Source organism: Falco cherrug, chromosome 7 (genome assembly GCF_023634085.1).
Source record: "Falco cherrug isolate bFalChe1 chromosome 7, bFalChe1.pri, whole genome shotgun sequence".
Classification (NCBI taxonomy): Eukaryota; Metazoa; Chordata; class Aves; order Falconiformes; family Falconidae; genus Falco; species Falco cherrug.
Window position 1 is genome coordinate 67,233,954 of NC_073703.1, and position 23,700 is coordinate 67,257,653.

Here is a 23,700-nt window from a genome sequence, read left to right on the forward strand (position 1 = left end):
CCAGTGGATTTTAGCTAGGACAAATTTCCTATATAAGCTGATGTGGTTATAGCCAACCTTTTGCAAGTCAGTATCATGTGATCTTTATAAACAGATGACCTTACCTCAACAGCAGTATGACAGGATCGCATCACTCCAGTGCCAGTAGCATGCATCTGAGCCAGATTATAAAATGCCAGAATGTGGCCACCCTGGGAGGCCAAATTAAAATATTTCAAAGCTTGTTTATAGTCTCTCTTGACTCCAATGCCATCTAAAAGAAAGAGCAAGTCATTGCTATTCATTCCTTTTGAAAAGCAGAGTTGTAGAAAATGCATTGTGTACTTTCTCTTTAAAATTATTAACGAAAAACGTTGTGAAAGTGTTAGGAAAAGCAGAACGAAATAGAAATTCAATGCTGTAAGGCCACCCCACGTGCAGTATATATGCACTTCTACCGCCACCTAGCGAACAGTTACCGGAAGGGCAGATGCTTAGACCCAGCAAATCATTTTCATACCACTTACTGTAATACATGGAACCCAGTTGAAGTTGTCCATCAACCCATCCCTGTTCTGCAGCCTTCTGGAAATACTTCAGTGCTAGCTCATAATTCTGCAGAAAGATTTGGTCCAGTCGTTAAAGCCTTGCAATACACCCCAATTTCAGTAACAAAAGAAAATATGTGTGCACACATATGTGTAAGTGTAAGGACAGATCTAAATTACAGAAAAATTACAGCAAGATATATAGTGCTAAAATATTCACCTGGTCAAAACATGGAAACAAAAACCCCCAACCAAACAGTCTGCACTGATATTAGCATGTCTTAAATCTGTAGCTGTCTCAAAGCTGGCATCCACATAAGCATTGCTATAAATAGTTATGCTTAACAGAACGGATGCCCTCTTTATTTCTAGAACAATTGTTTAACTTATTTCATCAGCTTTGGGCTAATTAACTTCTGAATATCTGTTTGCATAGCTAAATACAAAACATTTGACAAGAAACCTTCTTGTGGGAAAAGCAACAAGGCAAATGAACTAATTAAAAATTTCAAAGTGTTCCTCCACTGTCACAAGAGACAGAAAACGGGGACAGTTAGGACTGGTTTTAGTTCACAAGAAAACTAAAGCCAAGTTCAAAACTGCTGCTAAAAATTCACACTGCTATAATAGCTAATAGCTGCTAATTCCATAATGATTTTTTTATTATTATTATTATATGTATTACAGATTTCCTCATGGAGTTTTCAGTTTAACAGAAATATTCACAATTCAGTACTTCCCTCCAGAGAAAGTCTTCCAACAACAAGAAATTACACAATCACCTATGATTAGAAAAACAACCGTCAAAAGCTTACCACTGGAACACCTCTTCCGTAGAGGTAAGCCATTCCTAATCCACTCTGTCCAACTGGATTACCCTGAAAACACAGAAAAACAATTCTGCAAAGAATGGCAAAACCTGCAGCTACGTCTTTCAAATCTGGTATGTCTCTAACATCACTAAAAATAAATAACAATGTTTCAGATAGATTTGCTTTGTAACTTTGCTCCAAGTAAATAAGTTATTTAGGGAGAAAACAGCATCTTTGGTAATTTTTATTCAGTAACTACACAGGTGGTTAACAGGAAAAAGAAGCACTTTCAGTACTGGTTATGAAAGTCTACTGTGCACTCTCAAAATGTTGTACAAGACATAGAACCCCCCACAGCCCACAGAAAGGTGGGGCATTAACAGCTTATTCATCCGTACTTTTTCCAAGTTTATGATTTTCCGGATGCTACAGAAGCTTCAAAAACAACTACAGGAACTCCAAGAATCTGTCTTAAGGCATATCGGTGGCTGTTCTGTAGGCTGCATTACTGACCGCTGTCCCTGCGAACCAGGACAGGCAATCGGGCACATCAGAAACCTCCAGTTAATGCAGGAAATTAGCAAGCTGAGAGACCCTTACTCTAGGACAGAGATGAAGAACAGCAGTCTAGTTGTGGAATGCAAGAACCATGAAGACAGTGATCTTAGAACAGTCCCTGCAAAATTTCATCTACTATGTTCCACATGCTAAACATCATTCCTGGAGGATACTCATGCTTTAACTGTACATACACCACCATAAGGGATAGGTCAAAGACAGACACAAGGGATTAACAGCTCAAAACCAAACACTCCAGTGAGATGAGAGGTATAAAACCAAAAACATTACCTATTCCCTGAGCACCAAACAGAACCAAAATAACGTTGTATCAGTGCATTGCAACTTCCTGTGACAAGGCAACTTCAGATTAATGAAAATTAACACTTAACAGAATGCAGGCTACTCAGGTGGACAGTATTTCATACTGATGCCAGCATTTATGAGAGACTCCTTGTGCTGAACACAACTTCACGAAGCGCCGCGATCAGAACTGCAGGCAGTTTCTGACATCTTAGACAATGAATGTTTAATTATGGGCTAATCTGGGACAGAAGTTGGGAGTAGGTGTATGCACACGGAAGCAGACAAAAAGAAGCACTTCCAGCATTTCTGGACTAATCAACTGTTTAGTGCATCTGCTGTATTTCTAGCTTACAGATAATCATACCATATCAGCAGCTTTCTTGAAATACTGAAGAGCTGTTTCATTGCTCTGAGGTACAACATCACTTCCTTCCGAGTACATCTGAAAGAGAAAGGCATTATTGAAGAACAGCTGAAGGAGTTTAGGATGAAGACCATGGAGCATTTTCACTTTGCCTATGAGAGGGAGTCTATTGTACTTCAGATGAGTCTGACTACTGCTCTACTAAACAACCATTAAAGAACTTGCCCAGGAGCAGAAGACATGTCTACACTGTAAAATTCAGATTCAGAGTGTTTAACTTCCTAATGGAGAATGATCTGCCCATAAAATTAAAAAGTTTTCAAGACAATACCTTTCATTTTTAGGTTCTACCAGTGTGGAGTAAAGATGACATAATCAGGCAAAAATCTTCTAAGACCAGTGAAAGTCCAACTGTATTAGCAGTTACAATACTTGAAAATAAAGCAAAAATTGGCTGCTAAGCCCTGCTCATTTCAGTATTTATTAGATACTAAATACTCAAGCAGAGACAGCAGGAACCAGCAATTTCTCCTGTCAGATGCCTTGACCAGTGCTTTATGCTATTTTTTCATGCTCTACGGACAAATTTGGCATCCTCTACTGCAGGGGCAGCCTGAAAAAGATGAGCTAGAGCTGCTGCTTATTGCAGCCTAACCTTAAAGGGTACTCAAGTTGAATAATCAGGATTTAGCTCCTCACAGGGTGAAGGTAGCCTGCAACCCAGATCTCAGGCAAGTGACCTTCTAAGCAGTAACACATTAGCATTGCTAATAGCGGCTTGTCAATCATGTTTTAGATTAGAAAAAAGGACTTAAATCTGAGAAAACTGCTATACAGTAGCCTGCCTTGCAGATAGACTCAGGCTTTGGTTCAGAGCAGATGCAGACCTGCTGGCAACTCTGACTCAAGACACCTCAGTGTTCTACACAGAATAAGAATATAGATGGCTTTCCCCTTTCCTTCCTGAACTTAGTATTTCCCACTAGGCAAAACTTCTGAGAAGCCTAGCTTTCCTCACACACTGTATGGAAAAGCATAATGGCCTACTCCAAGTTTTGAACTCCACCACAGAATAAGAACATTTAGGCATTCAACCACTTTTAAAAAAAAATAAATTAAAAAAATCTAGTTCAAGCACTATCTGGAAAAAACAAAAGTTCCTAAAGTGAAGGAGCAATTTAGACTAGACATAATAGACTATGACACTCAAATCTTGCAGGACAATTTAAAACAGTAGCAAACCAGAAGTACTTAGATTCCAGCATTCAAGTTTTAGACTGCCTGATACCAGAAAGTGGGAAGTATTTGTTATTTTTCTTTGAAAGGCAGTCAATTTTCTTACTTTTAAGACTCTTCATATCTTACCTTTCCTAGAAAAGCCATGGCATGTGAATTGCCAGCATTAGCTGCTTGATTGAAATACTCAAATGCTCGCTGTAGGAAAAAATACAAAGTGTTTTAGCCACCATGACTATGATTTGAGTACCTTTTCTTGCAAATGGAACAGAGGTAAGTACGTTGTTTGCCAAGTTACCAGGTTCTTCTGGGAATAGGAGTTATCAATCCCACCTAATTCAATATATGTAACAGGGTTTCCCACTTAGAATAGGAATATTGAGCAGCAGTCCCTCTCAACAGTGGATTCCAGAAAACAGGAAAAAAAATATGACAACTGCTACTATGCACAAGCTACACAGGTGAATCCTACTTCTTTGTTGTACCTCCAAACCTTGCTTAGAAGAGGGGAGATCTGCCAGTACCTATTCCAGTTTTACACAGAGCTTGGCTATACTCGTTCTGACTACTTGATATCATCTCTGAACCCCTCTAGAGCTGTCACTTTAAGGTATTTTAAAAGTCACGACCATTAAAAAATTTCTGGTTGGTAGCAGAGTCTGAAATAATCCTCAGGATGCACATCCTCAGCTGTCCATTTTTTCAATACATATTTTAAGAAAAGGTTAGCTATGTTAACTTCTATAAGCAGTAGCTGGGTTGGCTTATATCAGCAGAAGTTCTATTTTCTGTGCACACTTAATATCCTTAGTGTTGAAAGTTGCACTGTTTTGTGTCTACAGAAGCAAAATATCCTTGCAAGCCACAGAAACTGGACTAATTACTAATGCATACACAATGTGTCATGAAGACTCTACTACATGCACAAAAGCTCAGCCACTTTCAAGTACTACTTGATGAAAACCTGGTCTTTGTTTTTGAGTTCCTCATTTCTGAGATGATTAGTCTTAAACTAATTGTGTAAGAAAGCCAGCTCCATGTACTAGTCACATAAAGATTAAGTTTTATTGAATGAATTAAGTTTTACTGAACAAGACTGAAGTCTTTTATTTATTTGGTTTTTTTACTGAATTTACTGAAGTCATTAAATACCTTGCAGTGGTACTTAAACACTTTTGCTTCACTGTGGTCTCAGCTATACTTCCTCCTTTTCTGCCAAGTGTAAGACGCATCAGAGAGATATAAAAAGGGTACCTGATGATTTTGCTCTACTCCTCTTCCTCCATGCAAGTGTAACTGTCCAAGGCCAACCTAAAAACAAGTTTTCCATGACAAATAAGTCACTGTTCTCTAGGGACTGTTTTTTCTAGTAGTACAGATACCAGTGAGCTAATTACACGCAGAAAGACAGACCCTATTAGAGTTAAAGACACCACAAAGTCAGAAGACACAGATTTGCTTCAGTAACTACAGTACAGTCCTATTTTTCCACATTAGCTTAAGCAGAAATTTTACCCTAGATAAGAGTGATGTGACTGTCCTAGATACAAAGTAACTGTTCATTCAAATTCTGCCTGCCTAATTCTTAATTCACATATAACCAAGCTGAACTGTGACAATTTGCCTGTACCGGCATCCTCCCCTCCTGCACTGCGTAGAAGAGGTCAAGCCTGCAGCATGCAAAAGTCATGTAAGAGCAGAAGCAGCAAGAAATTCAGGTCCCCTGTCACGACCAGTTCTTTTGATCAAGGCTTCCTCCACAACACCTAAAGACAGCTATCTTAAGCTAGTGTGGCTGGTTTCTAGTGAAAGTCAAGATCCTCTTCCCTAAGATACTAAAATTGTTAAGTTTTATTTTCCACAAAATTTGAATTTACTGTCAAAGTTCTATCTTAAACACTCTAAAATATAAGCCCCTTCTCATAAAAACTTATCAGGAAACAACAACCAGGTTGCTTTAGGAGGAAGAGGAAACTAATACTCCAGCATCTTTCCCTATTTCATAAAGCTGTTCCTGTAATTCCTGAAAACCTCTGCATGCCAGTAGGTGAACTTAATCTTACCTGTGCTTGTACATCTCCTTTCTCTGCTAAAAACTGGTAATACTGAATCAAGTCTTCCTCTAGCATCCCACTTGCCATTCCTGGATTTTCTACTTCATCTGCTAAGCGAATTCGCTGAACCACTGTGCCACCAGTCAAAGAAATGTCACTAGCAACTGGAAAACAGATAAGATAAATTTTCAGAGAGTTCTGTTCCATACAAATATTACACTGCAACTTAGTAAAAACAGATCTTTACAGAGCTTCAGACTGTTACTCAGAGCGAATTAATTATTTCGACACTCTCCAAGAATTAAAGACATGTCAATAGCGATGAAAACAGGGTATCATGATTCAGGGCCAGATAACAGCAGGAATTCTCTGGTTTTATACTGTTAGTGTTGATAGTACTTCTAGTAACTTCTAGGTGAACAATACAGAAATATATAGAAAGTCAAGAACATTAGCTCAGTAAAAAGTTTTTACCGTGATTAGCTACAAGTCGGTAGTGAGTGAGAGCAGATTCACAACTCTGAAGGACTCCTATCCCAGCCCAGTACCGGTAACCCTAGAAAGGAAAATAAACACATATGGGACTATTAGTTATTTGACAACACACTGCTTCCCAGTTTACAAACTTTTTTTATGTTACTTGAGCAAGATTTGACCGACACCATAGGCAAAACAAAGGCCACAAGTCCATCGTGTCCACATTAAAAGCGACAGACTGATACCATTAAAGGTTAAGCGTAGCCAGTATACTTCAGATATTACTGAGGAAAAAGCAAATAAGCAGAATGATACGAATGGGTGAAAACCTAAAGCCTTTTACTTACACACGTTGCACTTTGTCTTAAATCTCACAATACTGATTAAAACAGCATCTTCTGTAAAGATCTCTGGATTTCACAGTTCTCATTAGCCTATAAAAATTAAAAGTCTGACACTTCTGCTTTTAGAGATGTAAATATGGTCCATCTAAATTCATAGTAGTATACAGCTTAAAACAAGCAGACTTTTCCTTAGGTTAACAAGAAGTAATAGGAGTCCTACTGCCCACCCAATGCATGCATGATGTTCTAATATTTGGCCAGTGTATGCAAATCTCACATAAAAAATTTAAGAGTATAAAAAAGTTCTTGCATGTATAAAGTTTATTAACTACATTACTTACCAAGATCATATGGGCAATCAGATTTCCTCCTAAAGCTCCAAAAGTGTAATACACCAGGGCCTTTAAAAAAAAATAATCATTGGTTATCTAACATCTGCCTCCAAGATAAAATACAAGAGCACACACTGAAGATTTATGAGTTACCTTAGCTTGACTAGAATTGACTCCTAGACCAGATGCATATAGAAATCCAAGAGCCTAGAAATAAAATGAAGTTTGTTAGCACACCCTTTGACAAATCCAGAATCAGTTTTCTTGGAATACATAAAGAAGTCGAACGACAGTTCAAAGTTGCAAATAATATACCAAGCTCTACCTTCACTTTGGTACCTCCTACATCTAGGCCCTTCCCTGCCCCTTTTAACGTATGGATTTTCTAAATTATTCAGTTGCCTAGGACACTAACAATAAACACATCTCACCAGAATTCACTCTAGTGGATCGAATGCCAAAAAGAAACTACTGCTTCCCTGAATGAAAAAAATAGATCCAAAGGCCCTGAACAGTAAAAATATCCCAGTTTAAAGACCCTCAAGTGAAGATCAGCAACATCTGTCAGGTTATTCACGTGTCCTATCTGACTTGTACACCAGGGCAAACACAGATGAACCATGACCTTCTTTGGATTGGTCTTACTGCTTGATTTACTGTCTAACACATCCTATGAATTTACTGTTTTGCATCTGTCCTGCCACGGGTTAGTTGCATTTATGACTATAAATATAAGCAGTTAGAATGCACAGAACTGTTTGGCTGAGGTGTGGGTTGTTTTGGTTTGGTTGCGGTTTTTTTTGTTTTTTGTTTTTTTTCCTTCTCCAAAAGTTATTTTTGATCTTAAAATTTACATAATTATTGCTCTATCTGTAACACCTGTTACAGCTGCGTGGTTCAGAGGAGAAACTAGTAGCACAGAAGGTAACAGCGTATATATAAAGCTGTCAGATTTCATGGTGTTCACACACCCCCTGAAAAAACCACCTCATGCAGGCAGTATGGAATTCTAGACCAATAGAAGTCAAGGTCTTCACCAAGATACAAAGTTTCTAGAGAAAACACCTTCCTGCCTTCTATGATAAATCAGCACTCCAACATTAAACAGGCAACAGCATGAGATTTGGTAGCCTAAGAACTAAATGAAACTGGCTAATTCCTAAAGAAGCTGACACTTCCAAATAAACAGTAAGTACATGCAAATATTGAGGCATTAAAATTATTCACACCCACATTTTATGATATTACACATGATCATTTATGTTTGAACAATTCTATAATTTTCAAAGGCAAATGGACAAAGTGAGTCCCGTTCCACTAATCAGCTTTCAAGATTCCTAAGGAGTTTATGATTTCCTAGATTAAAACCTTGTGTGTATCTACCCATCTCAAAGATAAAACTGCAGATGAAAAGCTGCAATATCCCAAACAAACCACAAGAAAAGACACAGAGTTCAGCTGTTTGCTGTCTGGAGTCACCTGTATCTACCTGTTTTCTGACTTACACATCCAACCTAGTCAGTCATACAACAGAAAAGAACTTAAATGAAAAGACCACCACCATACCATATTGCTGGTGGTTTAATGCCGGGTTTTTTTTACACTCACAGAGAAGACTTGTTTCCATGTGTCTTCCGTGTGTTTACCTTGGGGTGCAGGTGACATTTGTTACTGCACCCTCAGTAATGCCAGCAGCATGCAGAAGCAGAAGCATTTGGGGGACAATCTTTGAACAAAAGCAAGGCACTGGTGAAATTCAAAAAGGTAAAGGCAATCAGTAGCCAGGATTAGGAAATGCTTAGGCCAGAATTAATAAAATTTATTTCTTGAACCAGAACCAAACATTTTACACCAAGTTTTCAAACCATTTAAAAGAGCAGTACTCTGCCCCTTTTTTTTTTTTTTTTTTTTTTTTTGACCAGGCAACAGATAGCACTTACTGTTCTCATTCTATTCCGGACACAAGAACAATTTATATAACCACCTTAGAGTAAGCACAATCTATGAAGCCATTTATAAACCTATCAAAACTTCCGTAGAATCTACGGACATACATACCATTTGTCCTTTAGGAGAACCTTCTTCTGTTAGTTTTTCAAATAGTTCTTTCGATGACTGGATGTTCTGCTTCAAGTAATCCCCAAACAACAAAGCATAAGACACTTTCTCCATTGCCTTGGTATGATTCATGTCAGCCGCTTTCAGAAGATATTGATATGCTCTTAAAAGAAAACAATTTCTAAGTCACCTTGAGGCAAAGATGCAGATTCCATTCATAAGCCTGAAGATCTGGGGGGTGTGTGTGTTTTGCTCCCCTGTTTTTGCTTCTATTTCCCACAAATACATCTAACTACTGTAATTTGTTCTACTCCAAATCATCAATCTATGCAACAACCCATATGATTTAGCTAACAAACTGCATTTTAATGTTCACTCTGCTCCATACCCAAAGCAATGTGCATTTCCTCCCCTGTAAGATAGATGAAAAGTTTAAGGACAAATGATTACGGTTTTATAGCAACAATTTTAAGCCCCGTACTAGATATCTAGTAGGACCGCTAGTTTGATAGCTTCACAGATCATGACCGAAAAAAGAAGCCTGAAAAAAAAGACTATGGAGTCTCTTTGATTTGTTGAGCACAAAATCATTCCAAACCCCAATGCTGGGTCCAAGACAACTATATACATGATCAATTTTGTGATGAAAAATGAGGAAAAGCATTGTAACAATGAGAAAGTTCTCTGGAAACTCCTCCTTCTACTTCAGCCTCAGAACTTACAGTAGTCCTCCAAAATAGGTTCACAGCAATTAAAAAACTGTCCTTAAACATTGACACAAGCATGGTACTGTCAAGCATGCTTCAACTCGTTTTCTCATGGACCTTTGATACCATTCCAAGATTCTTATTTACTTCTCCCTTCTATTCTCAGATTTGCTTTCTTTCTTTAGGACAGCCTGAGGCACACCTGGTTTCTCATATAATTTTGTCTTCTAAGAAAAGTGTAAGGTGTTCAAGAGAACCAAGATCTATTATTGTTTTACAATTCCTACATTATTTTATATAAAAGAATACTAAGCAGAGTCTAACAGATATTGTTTCCCTTTGCCTTCACCAAGGTGTGATGGACAACTTCAGTTTCCCTGATACATAAAGTAGAAATACACTCCCTTACCTCCGTGAACAAGTTTAACATGGTAATAGCGCTCACATAATAATCAGCAGCCTGAAGTCACCACTTACTGATGAGAATGTCAGTGTGAGTACCAGGGAGTTCTAAATTACATAGCTACTCTTAATTACAGTGGTAAGCTGACAACTATTTCATCAGTAGTTGGATATATACAGAGTAGAAAACAGACCAGAATGAACAGAACACTCATTTAATTCTCTTTTTTGGTTCCACCTAAAAGCATTACCCTTTTCTCTCATACAACGTTAATTATTAGTGTTTTAACAATTTGTTGAGATCAAGTTTAATACTATCTTTATGATGACTGAAAACATTAGAAAGCAGGAACAAAACCAGACCAGGACAAGAAATGCTGATTTTGCCCACTTAATCTTTGAAGCAGAAGGAGAACCAGACCGTAATAAACATTTGAAAAAGGACAAATAAGTGGTATCATGTTCTCAGTTTTCTTCTGGGCAGTTGCCACATATAAATTGTGGCTAGAGAACTGCAGTGCCATCTTGCATTAACTCAACGTTTTGATCACCACTCTTCAGAAATCAATCTTACACAAATTTTCGTGAATTCAGAGGAAAGCAGGCATAAATTTGTTTTTCTAAACACCCTGAAATTACTATTTATGTTCAGTGCTATCACTGCATAGTTTGATTCTAAGTCCAATGAAGTGCAAAGTGTCAGGGCAACTCATTTAAGTTGTTTTTCAATTAAGCCAGAGTGACCAGCCATGTCATCATTCTCTTGTGGGGGTGGAGGAGGTAGACTTACTCTTTCTTCTGAGCCTTTTTATTGCTTTCATTAAGGATTTTCATTCCGGTCTGATAAACATCCTCAGCTTCTTGCATCTGCCTTCTCTTATTAGACTGCTCTTCAGCTAAGAAAAAGAAAAGAGTACATTAAGAGCTCCAATTACACAGATCAAGGCTATTCTCTCAAAATTCCTATTGGTTCTAAAGGGAAATTACAGCCAGAAATATGTTTCTGGAACCAGTAAACAAACCAAGTGATTACAAAAAGCTGTCTAAAGGAGGTGTTGGATATCTTGGTAGACAGTTTCTTCCCACGTGACGTTTATCATGTACAAGTTTGCTGTTAAAATGTAATTTTCATTGCTCCAAAGCAAGCTGTGCAAGGAAGAAACGTTCTTTCGGGAGGATGTTTCCTAGAGAAGGATGGCCTTTGTGCAACAAATCAGCAAGTATAAGGGGAAACACTGTCAACCCCCTACATTCCTACAGCCTCAGAAACTAAGAGTTTTACAGATGCCTCCACTGCAAGACTTCCCAAATAGCTTTGGGAATTGGCATTAGCATTGTAATCTTCTAGGTCATTAGAACTTTGCCTTTATAATTACTTGTGTATCATAGTACAAAGTGGCCATTAATGTATGGCAGGGCATTAAGAGGACTGAAAACACTAGCTTAAGAAAGCATTCCTTGGACCAGAACTAGAGATCAAGGTACTTACTTTCACAGAAGCCCCACTTTTGGTCTTTCTTGTAATCATAGGTTGTTGCACACCAAAGCCTGCCATCTTCCCTCCCATCCGCAGTGCACTCTGCATACTCCTTCTCCATAAATAGAAAGGGGAAGTGGCAAGGTTCACCATCTGCTGTGCCTCCAATAGCTGTCAAAACTGAAAATACATTTCCGGGAATTAGGCTGCTTTCCTTTATTCCACAAATTAAAATCATCTACTACATACAGGAAAGCACTCTTATGTTGGCTTTAATTCCTATGAACTGCATTTAATAAAAGTTTTCAGTAAAATTTCAGATTTACAAAAGCCTGGAAAGCAATTATTTTTCTAAATAGCACCTGAAAAAATACTGTTCTTATTTTTAATTAGGAAACGAAACAGAAAGTATGTGGTTTCTAAATTTCCTTTGTTCTAAGCAAAGAAAACATTTTTGTTTAGATTGGAGGCAGCAAATCTCAGTTATATTTTTATTGCCTACCAAAATAAACAACCCTTCCTTTCACTTGCTCTTCCCTGCACACCCTTCCTCATGCAAAAACTATCCTTGAAGTGCATAACGGTGCATATATTCATTTTAGCCCCAGGGTTAGACACAGTCATGACAGAACTGCTCACATCACCAAATGCGACACAAAGTACTTGAATATCAGCAGGGAGTACACTTAGAACATACAACTATAAGGAAAGACTTAATGAAATCATTACGACTCCAGTCATATTCTATTGTTGCAAATACTTATATTGAAAACTTTATTTCACTTTGCCAATATATTTGGTACATTCAAAGTTATTTTGAATAGCACGATTTATCATTTCTCATGCACCAGAACATCAAAATTTACTGATTCCAATATTGCAACATTTTTAAATAAAATCAATCTTCTATGAAGACTAAGAATTATCATTGCTTTTTGAAAATGAATTTATTTCAAATACCCTTTTATAAAGGTTTTTCTCTGCCACTAAGCTAAATCCACCCGTTGTTTTCCGCTTCGTTTGAAGACATTAGCATAGTCATGCAATTGAGAATGTCAATTATACAGTGTTTTTTCAAGTTAAGTTTGTAATTCTTGTGGTAATAGATAAAGTTAGTTCTTTTTTCTAGGGTCTATAATTGTAAGGCTGGAGATCATACTAATTAAAAAAATTTCATGTTGATTTTTTGAAGCATAATGAAGTCTCCAGGATTAGTTAGCCTGTTCAAATTGCTCTTCATAATTTGATTTCTTGGCAGATGTTCCACCACACCACTCCAAGTTAATTATCCCGTAACACACAAGGAAAAATGTTATTTTCAGAAACTGAATTAAAAAATAATGTGCCCAGATGCAATTAGCCCAGAATCCCTTCAGATGCCTGTTAATCAGAGTAACGTACAAGCTCACGCTAAGGTACATACAACTACAACTGACGAGACCTCTTATCGCTGTCATTTGAACAAACTCCAGGTCCAGGAGTTTAACACCACTTGAGAAGTTCAAGTTTTAATTGTATTGTTTAGTACTCGTCTCCTGTATTGAAAGCAATTGGACACAAACCATTTACACGCTGCTCTGCACGACAGTTAGCTGTACGCTAAAGCTAGGAAATTACTCTGCCCCAGTCCTCCCTCTTGCCTTTTTAAAATTCTAAATTCACCTACAATGCTGTCTCCCCGCCACACACACCAGACAGAAACAAATACTAACCCCTGAAGCAACACAGCAATATGATCACAGGATAAAATGCTCACCAGTTATTTTATCATGTACCTAAAGAGTAATAAATACAAACTGAGGCAAATATTTTACTCTAAGGATAAACGGCTTTTTGTCAAACTGAGCACGCAAGTAGCAATTTACCTGTTTTAGTATGTCTAAACAAAGTATATAGTATTTTATTATTGTATTTCATTCTTATTTACTTATATCTCATCTCATACTTTACCCTGCAGGACACCCATATACAAACTGCTTATAAGAACTGGTTACATTCCTGTAAGACCCCTCCAAACAGGAAAACAAACACAGCAGGTATTTCCAACTCTGTATAAACTCACGGGCAGTTTTCAGCAAAAACTGTTAGTATGGAACTTTATTGTTACAAAAACATACAACACAAAAGATAAATAACTAAAACAACCCATTTTACCACACAAGACCTCCTGACTAATCAGAAGAGACCAGGACAACTTCTTTCTTAGACGGTAAAAATCCTTAGTAGTACTAATTTTAGTAACTTAAGATTAATTTTTTTTTTCTGCTCAATATCCTGCAAAACACATGTGGAAACCTGAAGAATATTATTTTTTCCATGCAATCTCATGACCATACACAGGAGCCAAACTGTGTTTAGAAAAGCTTTAATCTCCTTAATGCAGTCCTGTCATCAGTAGCTCATTCAAGTGCTATAACATCTGTACCAGAAGTAGATTCCTGTCCTGCTTAAAGAGTTTGCCAGTAAAGCTGTCCTTAGTACTTTTCCTTCAGAATTGCTTTTTAGAAAAAAAACAGCAATCATTCCATTTACATCACTTATTTGCTTCATAAGAGGTTCCAAAAACTGCAACAGACTTAAAATTTATGGTTTTTGAAAGTCACTTGCAGTACTTTGACAGGTGCAGCACAAAACCTTAGCTGCCAAGCAGCAAGCCATCTGGTTACACCTTTTTGATGCGAGTTTAAAAGTATCCTAAAGTTTACTTTTGAAATAGACTGCACTGACTAAATATGGTGCTTAGCTCACTGTTTTGTGGCAGCAAGCTGTTTAATGGATTTTGTATACCCTTTTCCTGTACAACACCACACCTATCAACAGCAATAGTTAATCCCATTACTCAGTTTTTACAAACTGTATACTAGTTCTGCATTAATAAGGAAGGCTTATTAGAAAACCCTGAAAGTTAGTATATAACAGAGCTCATTTCGTAACATCTGCTTTTTTTTTTCACATTCAAATCTGAGTTTAGAAGATAGACAAATACGAATATTACCCAAGTAACTATATTTTTTCAGTAAAGTTGAAGATTTACTTTTTATGGACAAGTGAAAAGGAAAAGTCTTTGCTGCACAGGCTAGGGTACTCAACTGTGCCATCTAGTTATCATCTACTACTAACTGCAGTCAAAAAAAAAATCATACTAAATTTATATTTTTATTAATAGTAGTAAAAAGGAAATACTAGAACTTCCTGGGAATTTAGGCACAAGGACATAAAGTTTACCTACGTTTAAAAACTTTCTGAAGTTTATGCGCAATTTAGTTGCTCTAAGGCTCCCAATGCTGTCCTAGGAAGCCTGTCTTTGCATCACAGTTTGTTCCTTCTCTGCCAACTGACTCTCCAGGCAAACAGCCAGTAGGCTAGAAGACTGAGGCAATTTCTTCTTCTACGGTTGGTACACATACACACAGCATGGTATGTGCACTTGAGCCCTTTTTTAACAACTCAGGGCTTTCTCCACTCGACAGTTAAAGCTTTCCAACAAGATGGAAACCACGAGAATTATGGAAAACCCTTGCAAATGATCTAAAAAACCCCACTCAGATTGCAATCACAATATATTTGCAAACGTTTTGATGTTACTTTCTAATGGAAAAGGCAGCAACTACCATTCCATTTGAGAAGGGTTAAGACACTAGTTATTTCATATGTTCAAAATTACTATTTGTGTTCATCCACGTGCCAAAGCTACTCAGACGCATCTTTCTTGCCACTTATTCAAAAGTCTGTGAGCAGTTACCTGGACTCTGTATTTCTGCTTCTTCCAAATCCTTATTTAATAGATTTGACATTTCTAGAGAGTTCAACTCTTCCAGCGAATTCCCTTTTTCCTCCTCTTGACCGTGAAAGTTCTCTTCATTCTCTGACTGAGAGTCAGATTTCCCTGATTCAAGGAAGATCTGACCTGCTACCACTCGAGTTCCTGTGGAATGGTCCTTTACCTGGTCCTCTGCAGATAAAGTCTGAAGGAAAGCAGCCACATAATTTAGAAGATTAGAAACTGAACAGCAGCAGCTGCCAAACCCCATGTTACTTTTAAAGACATAATGACTTACCACACAGTTTCAACAGTAGCATCAAAAGTAAGCTGAGCTACCTCTACCAGCTCTCACTGACTCTATCCCTTTCAGTTCTTTAAAACTGTACTTCAAAGATAACAACATTAATTCTTCTGATGTACAGAAGAAATCAATGAGACAGCAAGAGCTACAGAACAGTTTAAAACAGGAATCAAATCATAGTTCTGAATTTCAGACCTTTGTTCTCACTCCACAAGAAAACCAGAATGACTAAAAACTTATTTCCTTACCTTTGACTCCAGTGATTCATCTTGATTTCCCTCTTCATCTAGAAGAGATATTTTAAGTCAGTAAAAAGCTTCTCCATGAGTAATTTTCCCAAAACTAAAAATAAGTTCAGCTACAATATTGTACCATGGTTCTGAAATATTCCAGTGTACTAAGTTGACTAATGCATTTCAGAAAGACCTTCCTGACAGGAAGAATCAAACGTTTCAGAGATGATCTTCCTCTTCCTTAAATTATGCCAACACAACTGTGAGCCCAATAGTGGAAAAAAGTGTGGATTTTTTTTTTTAAAAAGCTAAATCAATCCTCTAGATTACTACACAGTCTGAAAGCGTTCCAGTCCAACTACACTGCTCAAGTGAAAAGGGCCTACGGAAACTAAGGTTTTTCATCAGCACATCAGCTTTAATATAAACAGCTTCAGTAGCAATCAGAAAATGACATTAACACCACTCCACTCACAATTAAATGTTCTTTATAGATTGCCAATTCATTCTGCCTGAACAGCATATTGAAACCTTGATATAAAGGTCTCTTTGGAACCATGAGAAACTGGTTTGTCTTTAAGATACTGTTCAAGAGCTTCAAGCCTTGTTTAACTGCCACCTTTCTTATCCAAATGGGCTATATTTGATTAGAAAGACTGGAAAGAGAAGAAATGGTAAAGAACAAAGGCTATTAGGCAGAAAGCTAAAGAAATAGAAGTGAAAAGGAGGGAGAAGATAGTAAAAAAGCTTATTCATTACAGTTTTACCATTGTTTTGCAGAATTGTGTCTCTTATTTTCTTTGTTCCTGTAACTTAAATGAGCTGCTCACTGTGCTTCAAACAACTTGGTTTGTACTGTCACCTCAGCTGAAAGCCTCTAAAATTATCGCAGCCAAAATGTGACTGTTCTCAGTCATCAGTATCTGATACCACCTCATTTAGGCAAACACTCCGAGCCCCATTTGTAAGAAGATGCTACAGGCCTCCGCCTCTCCAGTACACAATTCACTTAAACGGAAATAAAAGCTCAAAATGTAAACAGATGACTAAGCAAAGCTGCCACTAACTCCTACATTTTAGAAATCTCCCCACCCCTTCTGACACTCTGTGGTGTGTAATGCCCTATTGCAGTGGTAAGGTGTTGGCAGGCTGGAGACCTGCACTGTGACTAGTACCTGAAGTGCTAGAAGTGAGCGCCCTGTACATGAGATACACCATTCAGTGTGTTGTGGTTAGCTATTAAAGGCTACCTGCACAACTACTGAACGCCAACAGAGCTCTCCAAAACTTTACAGAACTCCACTGACTTTCAGTAAGTGTTTGGCCACAAACAAAACTGGCATAATTTTCACCCCCACTCAAGTAGAAGTGTCTGACCAGAGATAAATAATCTCTGAAGTGTCAAACTACAAATACGACACTTTATTAGTTCATGTTTTGAAGACTATTATTATAACAGAGCAACTGCGGCTATTTGCAATGAAAGGGCTAATCTTGGAAGCCAGATTCCAGAAAGCGATTTCATGTTGTTATTTGAAGTATAACCTTTGATTAGAACAAGTAAAAGGATGAGGCTCAACTTCTAAGCTGTAACAGCATAATATTTTTTTTAAAAAAATCATTAAAAAAATGCTAAGACTTATAAGTGAAGCTGCAAAACTAAGGTGACAAGAAGTTTGACAGTGCGGGTGAGACAAATAGATGATAGTCTGTTGAGATACTGAAGAGGATGTAAAGCTCAAAAAATGTGACTGCCAGCAGAAACAGGCTTAAAGAGGATCTGGAACAGTTGACACGGGTAAGCAGCTGTACCCTGCAGGTCCAAAAATGAAAGCATGTAGCGCCCTTCAGAAAAAACTAGTGGCAACAGCAAAGAACACTCCAGATGAAAAAGACTCTGCAAGCAGCAAACAAGAGAGCATAAGAACAAGCACCAATTTGGAAAAAAACACTGAAAGAGGCATAAGGAAAAAACAAGGCTAGCTGCATTTTTGGTAGAGACTACCGTGCTTATCAGCTTGAGAAATCTAACAGATAAGGCTAATTCTCCTGTCATAAGAAGTTCTACCACTGAACTTCAACACTTCAGATCACCATGTAACAGTTGGCTTTTAAATACAGTAAAAGTACATATGCATTTAGGATACTTGCTAGTCATTTCTATTTTGAAACTATGAGACAAACGTGAATGTACCCTATTTCCCACAAATTACATTCTACTATCGTAAATAATTTTGATCTAAAACCGAATGCCACCCCTACAACTTCAAACTCCAGAGCAGATTCAGACATGCTTCCGGGGTGAGGGAAAACCAAGACAGGGTTAACCTACCCAGCAGCTTATATGCTGCTATGAATATGTACAAAGCACTTACAGAGTACCTGTTACTGTAGTAACAAACATAAAGTTATTTTTAACAGCTATACCAGCTAGGGTGTCTGCTCAAAACCAGCCTATATGCCTGACAGCACCAGACCATTCTAGCTTTTTGGTAAAGGCCCGAGTAACTGATTTCAATTTGTGAAAAGTTGACTTCACAATAAAAGACCACACAAGGTCAAATGTAAATAGGGTATACTATCTATGCACACTTATGAAAGAACAATTTTATTGTAACTTCATATGCAAAAGGTTTACTAAATTGAAAGTCAAGAGATGTCCCAGCAAGGTAAGGTAGAGCTGATTAAAGCGTTTGCTTTTCTTCCTTGTAAGTAAATAAATCTATTTCATTTCTATTGCATCATGTAAATTCTCTCTGAAGGAACCAGCTTTGTTACTAAGAAGTTGTACTTGAAGAATAGCTTTCAAAACAGTGGTTCCAAAATAGGACTAATGCAACAACAAAATACTAGCTTAAATGTTCTCAGTTGTGGGACTTCCTTCTAAATTAGTCAGCTGAGGTTGCAGTGATGACTGATAACGTGATCAGAGGAGGGATCATTTACAGCCTTGTTATTTCAGAGAACTGCTGACTAATATGCCCCCGCTACTTGCAGAAGTGTGTCTACCTCTAAGAAACAGTTAATAAAACTATTCTGAAAGTGTTAATGAAAGACCGATGGAAGGTCACAGTATGACCCAAGAATGACTTATTAGTCAAGGCTCAACTACTGAACAAAGTCACAGATGTTATGTTTGTGCACCTGCTTGAGAGATTAAAGCTGATAGTTTAGTTTGTTTTTCCACTGTTAAATTAAAAAAAGTTACTGACTTTTTTTTTTCCAATTTGGGTCTGTTACCAAGGCTGCCTAATTCTGTAAACCTCTTCTGAAACTGACAACTGGAAATTAATCCCACCATTTGTTAAACAAATTAGGAAGATGCAATGATATATTAAAAGGAAGAAGCAGGCAAAAATACTTGTGGCTGAAACAGGCACTGCTGTACAGAATGCTTCACTTACAAACAGTGCTGAGCTGCAGACACTGCTGGGTGCTCTCGTGCCCAGCTAAGACTCTACAGCACTTCACAGAGCTAAATACTTGTTTCAACCATCCACCAGTTCATATATAATTAAAATCTGCTTCAAAACACATTCATTTTTCCTCAATTAGAAAGACCATTTTTCAATCAGTCTATTTAAATATAGCAAAAGTACGCTGACAGCCTATGCTAGACAAAAAGATCCTACCGTATGCTGGATAAAGAACCTACCATTTTGTGAGAATTCCCATTTTCAAGAGAGCACTCTGGAGAGAGGGGCAGAAATTGGAAGAGCTATGCGGTGTGATTCAGCGAGAACAATGTCAGCAAACACTTCCGAAGTTTTTCTGTATTAGAACAAATCAACTGACAGCCTATAAAGCTAAATACTGTTACTACCAGACAAGAAATACTATTAGTTTCAAAGTTAGAACGGTCACTCACCTTCGGGAAATAGCCAGCCAAAAATTCAGTATGTGCAAGCAGTTGGCAATCTCCCAAAGCTCTGATGAATGACCTATCTGATCACAGTAGTCAGTTTCCTTCCAGTTTTTGCCAAGCCCTTCAAGCTTCAAACACTATCACAGCAAAGCAACTAGTAAGAGTTTGCACGCTCCAGAGCGGTGATCTCTGAAGTGGGGTGCGTACATCCCAGGGGGCATGCTGGCAAACCCACTGGGGGTGCAGGAAAAAAATACTTTTTGTACCGTTAATAAGTAAAACTCTTCTTAATACAGGGTTTATTTCATCTTTATCTCATTCTTTTTTTCATTTCTGTTTTTGTGCACATTTTATGATGTACATAACATGTTAGTACAGTGGTACAGAATGTATATTTTTTACAAGTTAAACATTGAAGATGCATGCTCAATTTTTTTTTTTTTTACTGAGGGGATGCATGAACTGAAGAGGTTTGCCAATGACTGCTTTAAAGCAAGCATCTGAGATTTTCCGTGGTACCTTTAGTTATTCCTTTCAATATTCTTTTTGCACAAGTGACTGCTTAGACTTTGAAAGAGAATGCAAACCCTGTTTATCCTGTTCTTGCAGGAAAAAAGGAAATCTTAAGAAAAAAAAAAATCATCTGAGATTGCTTCTCATCAAGTTTTCAACTGTTAAATTTGGCACAAAACCAGACTCCATAGCACAGATTCTATTCCTATTTACATGAACCTCTAAAACCTGCAGTGAGTTACACAAAATCCACAAAGTTGCACCTGTACAGCCAGACTAGTTTCAAAGTATCCTTGGCAGCAAGCAAATCGCTCCCAGCTATGATCTGTGCAGCATACTCATTTTAGCACAACTACAAGTCTAAGATATAGGTCAGCCCTTGTCCCGAATACAAATCATTTTTCCAGTCTCCTTGCAATTGCTAACTATTTACAAAACTTACTCTCCCACAGTTCCTCTGTAGGAATTGAGAATCCCTATCAGGCAACAAGTTTGGGGAATGTTTTTCAGTTAGGTAAATAAAATCAGAAGGGTCAGGGAAAGCAATTAAGCTCACTTTTGAGAGAACAGGGACGTAAGTTTCCTGTAAGTATATCACTGTGCTCGCTGGTCCTACCAGTTGATGAGACAGTATGGAAATCTGTGCCTGTCACTGAAGTTTGCCACAGAAGGTGCAGGATAGAGGAAGAATCACTTCCTCTCTTCGGGCAGAATGACCGAATTTCTACCTTTTAGTCTGCAAAGTAGGGAATAAAAAAATCGCAGGAATCAAATAACACTGGCAGTCAAAAAAAAAAAAAAAAAAAAAAAAAAAGCAGAAGATATTTTCCAGTGTTCTTAATGAATGATCAAAAGAAGCAGAGGGCCACTGCTGCTGTGATAAGCAGAAACAGGCAGCTTTGGCTGGCACACACACAGAGTTACCATTTCTTAGCTGCTTTAGCCAAATACCCATGGACTCCATAATATTCCTTCCCCAGCCCCCAGTGTTCAACTTCTTAATAATCTGTATTAATATTATACCTTTAAAAAAATAGCAACCATTTCTTTAGGCCTGTGTTTTCTTGCATTCACCTCAACTTTTCAATAAATTGATTCAAGCAAAGTTTATGACTACAGAGTTAGGGTTTAAAGCTATAGTTAAAAGACTCATTACTAAAAAAAATATATATCCGCATTAAAAACATCTTCTGAAGTCATGAAATGTAATGCTTGCACCATTTTTACTCATCCTTCTTAAAACCCCTCCCTTCAATGTACTCACATTCCAGATGACTGTTTCCAGATCAGACATTAGGAATGAACAAATATTCAAGGAAGCATTTTACATGCAGTCTCTAGGCTTGCACCAGACTCTAATGAGTCCTACTGCTACTGTAGGAAATCAAAACATCAATGAAGTGATGACAGCTTATTCTATTTCAGAGTGATTCTTGACAAAAATTGGAGCAAGGTAGGTCTTCCTATTATAATCTGCTGCCAAAACCTGGTCTCCAAATACCCTCTCCTAATTAGTTCTGGGTATTAACGAAGAGTTTTACCTCACAGTAGCAATATAAAGTTTGCCAACAGCTCCTAATCCTTCATGTACTGCACCATGTGCTTTCTTGGGTCTACTATGTGTATCAGTTCAACTGACTCTAAACATACAGTTTTCAAAGGCTGAATTAGGCTATCAGAACTTCACAGTCACAAACACAACCGTGACAGTGGACAAGCAGTCAGGGCATCAGAGCTGCACGCTAGCACAGCCATAGATGTGTGCTGGAACAGCTCTTAATGTTGTCACCCAACTTCCACATGAACAACAGATAGTTCATCTGACATGAACAGTCTCATCACACCTTAGCTTTTTGCTCTACATACACTGTCAGCGAGAACATACTATTCAAAGTCTGGGTACATCTCTCTGGATCCGCAAAACTTCTATCTTCTCTACACCTTGGGAAGTGCCCTGCTGGCTTATGCCACCACCTACAAAGTGCATATAACTGTGCCTGGTATCTCATCTGAACTCCAGTAACATCTTGAAATTTCAACTTCCTACTGCGTACATGAAAATGAACCTCAAACCACAGAACTCACCTCTAGAGAAAATGTAAAGTTACCTTCCTGAAATATCACTGCCAGCCTAAAAGCACATCCCCAGTAGCACTGGAGAGGGCTGCTGACTATTAAAGGAGCGCTCGCTGGCTTTAGAAACACTATATAAATAAATGCAGTGCACATCCCCCCCTCCCACCCGCGGTGCGAAGAAGCGTGTGGGAGGTAGAAACCCCTGGAAAGGAAGTAGATGACAACACATGAGAAGCACACTAGCCCCAAGCTGCTTAAGAAGAAGCAGGGGGAAAAAAAAACCGAAAAAAAAAAAGAAAAAACTATTTAGTAGGGCCATAATGCAATCCCTAGAAATGCTCTATGTATATTTGTGTGAGAAAACCGTCCTAGCAACGCTAACATCAGCGCCACCGGCTCCCCGGCAAGAAGACGCGTAATAGGGAGGGGGAAATACCTCACCGGGGTTCTGAGCAGAGCAAGCGTTACCGAGCAGGCTCCAACCAGCTGCTCGGAGGCAGGAGCCAGATGGAAAAATGCGTTGGCCCCCACCGGGCCTACCGAGCAGCCCCCGGTGCGGCAGGGCCGGCGGGCAGGGAGAGCAACGGCCCCGCCGCCCCCGGCCCCGCCGCCACGCAGCTGACAGGCGCCCAGCTGCCCCCTCCCGCCGCCGGCCCGGCGCTGCTCCCAGCCCCCCGAAGCCCCAGCAAGGCCACAGGCTGCCCTCCCCCGCCGCCGCCTCCGCGCCCCGGTGCGGACCCCCGGCGGCAGCGGCCCGCACCCCCTCCCCCGCAGCAGGCCACAGAAGGGGGGGAGGGGGCGAGGCCGCCGCAGAGCCCAGGCCCAGCGAGGCGCGGGGGAGGGGCAGCCCCGGTACTAACCGGCCGCCGTCAGCCCTCCGGCCCAGAGCGCCGCCAGGCACAGCACCAGCCCCAGGCGCGCCCGCCGCCCCATCCCGCCGGGCTCCTCAGGGGCCGCCGCCACCGCCGCCGAGGGGCCCCGACTCCGGCTGCCTCGCCCCGCCCCCCGCGCCGCCGCCACCAATCCGCTGGGCCGCGCTGCCGGCCAACGACCGACTGCTGGCGGCGGCGCACGCAGCCCCCCAGAGAACGACTAGTTCTACATGGCCCGCTCCGATTGGCCCGCCGAGGGGGGTATGGCGCATCCGTCACGCCCTCGTGTTGGCCAATGGCCTTCAGCGAACAGCCGGCGACGCGGACACGCCCTTCCGAAACGACGCCTCCTATTGGCTGATGGGGCCGTTCCTACAGCACCCACAGTGCCTTGCGGGAAGCGCCGGCGCACAGGCCTCGCTG

General features: G+C 39.4%; 1 protein-coding gene across 2 annotated transcripts in view; it reads right to left on the reverse strand.

The window, feature by feature from the left end:
- SEL1L (SEL1L adaptor subunit of ERAD E3 ubiquitin ligase) overlaps positions 1-23,421 on the reverse strand; it is a 34,099-nt gene extending 10,678 nt beyond the window's left edge. For both annotated transcript variants that reach the window (XM_055715875.1, XM_055715873.1), the window contains exons 1-16: positions 23,266-23,421; positions 15,967-16,004; positions 15,397-15,619; positions 11,667-11,834; positions 10,968-11,073; positions 9,069-9,231; positions 7,164-7,217; positions 7,020-7,079; positions 6,332-6,413; positions 5,867-6,021; positions 5,058-5,114; positions 3,933-4,001; positions 2,568-2,645; positions 1,343-1,405; positions 507-594; positions 105-253 (exon numbers count right to left, since the gene is read on the reverse strand). In XM_055715875.1, coding sequence (XP_055571850.1) covers positions 105-253; positions 507-594; positions 1,343-1,405; positions 2,568-2,645; positions 3,933-4,001; positions 5,058-5,114; positions 5,867-6,021; positions 6,332-6,413; positions 7,020-7,079; positions 7,164-7,217; positions 9,069-9,231; positions 10,968-11,073; positions 11,667-11,834; positions 15,397-15,619; positions 15,967-16,004; positions 23,266-23,338 — 1,626 coding nt within the window. In that variant the 5' untranslated portion in view covers positions 23,339-23,421. The remainder of the gene's footprint in view (positions 1-104; positions 254-506; positions 595-1,342; positions 1,406-2,567; positions 2,646-3,932; positions 4,002-5,057; positions 5,115-5,866; positions 6,022-6,331; positions 6,414-7,019; positions 7,080-7,163; positions 7,218-9,068; positions 9,232-10,967; positions 11,074-11,666; positions 11,835-15,396; positions 15,620-15,966; positions 16,005-23,265) is intronic.
- Between the last annotated feature and the right edge of the window lie 279 nt (positions 23,422-23,700).